We start from the raw sequence: 4,748 nt of genomic DNA, 5'->3' as shown, positions 1-4,748 counted from the left end.
CCCATTGAGCATCTCTGGAGAGACCTGAAAATGGCTGTCCACCAACGTTTACCATCCAACCTGACAGCACTGGAGAGGATCTGCAAGGAGGAATGGCAGAGGATCCCCAAATGCAGGTGTGAAAAACTTGTTGCATCATTCCCAAAAAGACTCATGGCTGTATTAGCTCAAAAGGGTGCTTCTACTAAATACTGAGCAAAGGGGCTGAATACTTATGACCATGTGATATTTCAGTTTTTCTTTTTTAATAAATCTGCAAAAATGTCAAACATTCTGTGTTTTTCTGTCAATATGGGGTGTTGTGTGTACATTAATGAGGGAAAAAATGAACTTAAATGATTTTAGCATATGGCTGCAATATAACAAAGAGTGAAAAATTTAAGGGGGTCTGAATACTTTCCGTACCCACTGTAATCCTCCATAAAACCACGTCATTTTTATACTTTAAAACAAACACTGCACACAAAAACAAACATTGCTGAAATGTTCTGCCCCCTGCGCTGACGTGTGAAAATCTGAACCATTTCATTGTGTGAACCCTCTTTCTTGAGCTCTTGATCTGTGGTTGAGCATGATCTTTATTTTTATTCTTTTTTTCCTTTATCTTTATACTTTGGTTTTTGTCTGGATTAAACAAACAAGATATAGCATGTAAATTAGTGAACTTTAGAGGTGTTGGTAGGCAGATTTTAGACACAGCCAAACTACCCGTTTCCAGTCTTTGTGCTAAGCTAAGCTAAGCTTCAAACCTGCCAGAAACATGAGCGATGCATCAATTTTCTGATTTGCCAAATTAATTCACACAGAAACAACTTAAGGGAAATGGGAATATCTGAGGTTTAATCTAAAGCCCTGGCTCAAAAACATGTATTTCAAAAAAAAAAAACCCTGATCTGTGGCTTTAATGAACAGCAGAGACTCTGATCCAGTTCCCTAGTTCTGACCCCTAAAGAACACCAGAAGATACATAACTGAAGTCAAGTGGGACCGTTTCAGACTGCTGAGGGTTTGCACGCCAAGAAGACGCCAGGTCGTCTTCACTGGATTGGAGCAAAAACCCCCTCAAAAAAAAAAAAAAGACCACAGAGAGGCGGGACCACCTCATCAGAGGAGGTGTGGAGCAGAAAGACTGGCTTGGGTTGGGGGGGGGGATTGGCTGGGGCCACCGTCCCCGGTGCCTTATAAGGCAGTGTTTCTGTCAGGACTGCTGCTGCTTGCCTGAGAGCAACTCGACTGCACTCCAGAGACAAAGCGGACACTCAGGTTGAATATCAGGGTAAAGAACTAGATACAGAGGGGTTATCCCCACCTCCCTAAAGAGCTGCACTATAAAAGGAGAAGTTCTAGGGGGAGGTGAGGCAGTAAAATAAAGAGGAATGGAAAGGAACAGTAAAGATGAGTAAGGGAAGACAAGAGATTGCTGAGTGAGGAGAAGAGCAGTAAACATTAGGTGGGAGGTGAGTGGACAATATAGGGAGAAAGGAACAAAGAGAATATGTGAATGTAGATGGATGAGATAAACAAACAAACATAAAGGGGGTGGAGGGAATTGAGTGAATATCCAATACAAAGTGCACTGTTATTGAATGGCTTTGTCACCTAGTTCTACACTGAGAAAGCATAATACCGAATGAATATACAAGAGACAGCAAGGGACGGCTGCCAAGAGATGGCCTGGAAGACATCAGAACAACTCTTAACTAATCCATATCTCATATCCATTTCACTTAAGTGCTGTGTGTGAAGTTATGTGGAAGTACCAGGTCTGCGGCTGAATCCAAACGCTGTGGACAGGAGCTCCAGTTCAAATACCTGCAGCGTGTTTAACAAGCCTGAGAGGAGGGGCTGAGCTGCAGACTGAAGCAGAGCCAGAGAGACAGAGATAAGGCCCAAAAGTGAACAGCGGAAAGTGCAGTTATTTGCTGGGACTTTGAGCTCCATATATAGCTGCCAACTATTTACTCTGTGAGGTCATTTCCTTTAGGACAGCAGAAAGGAAAATTATGTGACTTGCAATCGAGTGTCCATATTTTTCTTTCATGTCGAAAAGTGCCCTGTCTTCTGCTTGTCCTCAATCACTCCTTTTACTTGAAGCTGCCAAGTCAGCCCAGTACTTCAGTCAGCAATGGTGTGCTGCCAAATAATGATCACCACAGTTTGCAAAAGGGGAAGGTTGCTGAGACCTCAGCTTACGCTCAATGGGACGATGACAGAGGCAGTAAAATGATTTACAGGTTATATGACCAGAGTGTGCAGCACCATTACAGCATCATTTCTGTGACTTTTCTGCTGGCTTTTCTTTTTGGGAGCAGGTATAAATTAGAGCCTTATTAGAGGATTGTTTACAGGGGGAATCTCTGCTCCAGCATTTAAATGCGACAGTACTGTATATGGAACCTATGAAGGCTCAGCTTTCTTAAAGGGAAGGTCACCGACCTGGTGATGCTGCAGATTCTTCCCTGTCAGCTTGGTGAGCACACTGCTCCTTAGCAAGTCCAACTTGAGGCCAACTATACATCGACTGAAGAGTAAAGCTGAAATGACTGAGATTCTCTTTTAGTTATTCTGGTGTTATTTAGAAGGAGTATCCAAGAGTCAACAAAGCAGCTTTTTGGGATTTTTTTTGCTGCTGCTATGCTACAATACCAGGCGGATTTGTGACCGTTTACAGAATATGGGCCTGAAAGCAATTAGAGAGGCACTTAAAATATGCATGTTTCTATTCCACCTGCAAGAAAGGACAATGAGTTCTTAATGTTTGTGTGTGTGCACATTAGAGTGTGTTTAAATCCCCTGAGCAGCAAAACCAAAGCTGCAAAAAATGGAAAACTGCAGCCTGTTCTCTCCTATGCACGCTTCCCACTCAGCTTTTGTCTCGGACACTCAGCACCTCTATCTCTCCACCTTGCGTGCAGGAAGTAAACATCATCAGAGTTCAAACAAGTATTCTGCTAAATGTTTTAAGGAAAAAAGGAACAGACTAGGAGTGTCTCAAGTAGTGTGAACGGGGAACAGAAGAGGATAAGGACAAGAGGCCCCAAGCTAGATGGGGCCCTTTAAAAGGGGTGAGGTGATGCCTTCTAATATCAACCCAAGAATGTGTATGTCCTGTGTCAAAGTCCAGAAATTCAAACATCATCTCTGGAGCGGTTGTAACTCTACAGCTAAAGTAGGGCTCTGAGTTACAGTCAGGGGAGAGGGTCTGAGGGAAAAGGATCCACCAGCTTTCTATGGAAAGCACTTAAGTTCAGAATTGTTAGTTCTTGTGGAGAAATGTCCATAAACAGCAATTACTCAGGGTAAACGGGGTTACTCTCAAGACGTTCTTTCCTATTTCAGCCCAATATGAATTTTTCCACAGCCTGACATCATAAAACTTACTTAAAAGCATTTGTCAAGGGACACACCACTACTTTTTTTTTTTAAACAGACACAGCTCAGAGTATTAACGTTTAAATTGTGTTTCAACTGCTAAGTATCGAGCTCAGTAAGGTAACTGTAGTCACTTTTGCTATTTGCAAAAGAGGACAATGGACTCTCTTTACACTTGATACCAGTTGGCATCACATTGTACCAGTAAGAGAAATTCAAAATGCTGATTTTGTGTTTACTATATAACGCTCAACGTCCACTAAGACTACTGGTCCATCTGCAGCCTGATGATCAGACAGAAGTACCATTTTGTTTCACGTCAGTCATTGAACTGTTAAACAAATCAGGTGTGTAGGTGATGAATCAGAGGTCTGGACCTGGGACAGAACATCATCTGATGCTCCAAAGATTTTACATTGTGGCATATGAAAGGGCTGTGTAAATAAAGCTTTGCCAGTCTTACAAGTGTAAACAGGGGCAGGGGGACGTGCGCGTTTGCTGATTTAACTGAAGAACCAGCATAAACTCTCACATCTTGTGGCCACTTCACCTCCACTCACTTCCCTGAAGCTTAGGTGTAAACAGCATAGTAGGAAAGTTTTTCAACAGAATCACTAGGAGTCACACACTGTATACAGTATATACACAGTATGTAATCAATGTTTCCTCAGGTTGTGAGGTTTGTGACATATAAACTTCATATTATCAAACACCTTGTGTTCGGTGTCATTTTACTGCTCTTTATTTAGCAAGGAATAAAACCAGACCCACAGTTGTGGTGGATCTGGTGGGCATTTGGACTATCCAGGTCTGCTGGGCCCAAATATTGCTCAGGCGGGGGTTTTAACAGGAAATAACCCTATAAACCCACTGAAAGGGTCATTCTCCACTAGTTAATCCCAGTCTGTAGACACGTTTCGCACCATCTTAACTATTAAATCAGGCTGGTCTACAGTATGTTCGGCGTGAGGATGAACAATCAATGACGAGCAGCCCATGCACCAGCAGTTTACAACTGGGAAGGATGAGGAAATAACACGTTTGTGCATAGGTGTCTAGCGTTTCAGCAAATAGACAACACGGCATCATTAGCGGGGTGTGTCCCGCTTGACTTACCAGCAAACTTTCCAGGTTTATGGCAGACCTGGGGTCTCTGATCATGTCCTCCAGCTTCTTCAGCCGGGTTTCCATCCTCCTCTCGGCGCCCAGCGACATGACTGCAGCGACGTCGCTCGTTAAAAGTTCAGCGAAATATGAAGAAGTCTTCCAGATTGTTTGAGTTTACATGTGAAGCCTCTTTGTTCCTGGCTGACTGCCGTGGGCCTAGCGGAGCAGCCTCGGGCTCCCAGCCTACCCAGTCTACCCAGCTCGCCTCC

At 43.4% G+C, this 4,748-nt stretch overlaps 1 protein-coding gene across 2 annotated transcripts in view; it reads right to left on the bottom strand.

Moving 5' to 3' along the window:
* The window catches only part of rock2a (rho-associated, coiled-coil containing protein kinase 2a), a 46,739-nt gene extending 41,991 nt beyond the window's left edge, over window positions 1–4,748 (bottom strand). For both annotated transcript variants that reach the window (XM_020621942.1, XM_020621943.1), the window contains exon 1: window positions 4,489–4,748. In XM_020621942.1, the coding sequence (XP_020477598.1) occupies window positions 4,489–4,587 (99 nt within the window). In that variant the 5' untranslated portion in view covers window positions 4,588–4,748. The remainder of the gene's footprint in view (window positions 1–4,488) is intronic.

The sequence above is a fragment of the Monopterus albus genome, unplaced genomic scaffold (assembly GCF_001952655.1).
Source record: "Monopterus albus unplaced genomic scaffold, M_albus_1.0 scaffold270.1, whole genome shotgun sequence".
Taxonomy (NCBI): Eukaryota; Metazoa; Chordata; class Actinopteri; order Synbranchiformes; family Synbranchidae; genus Monopterus; species Monopterus albus.
This window is presented reverse-complemented; position numbering and strand designations above follow the sequence as displayed.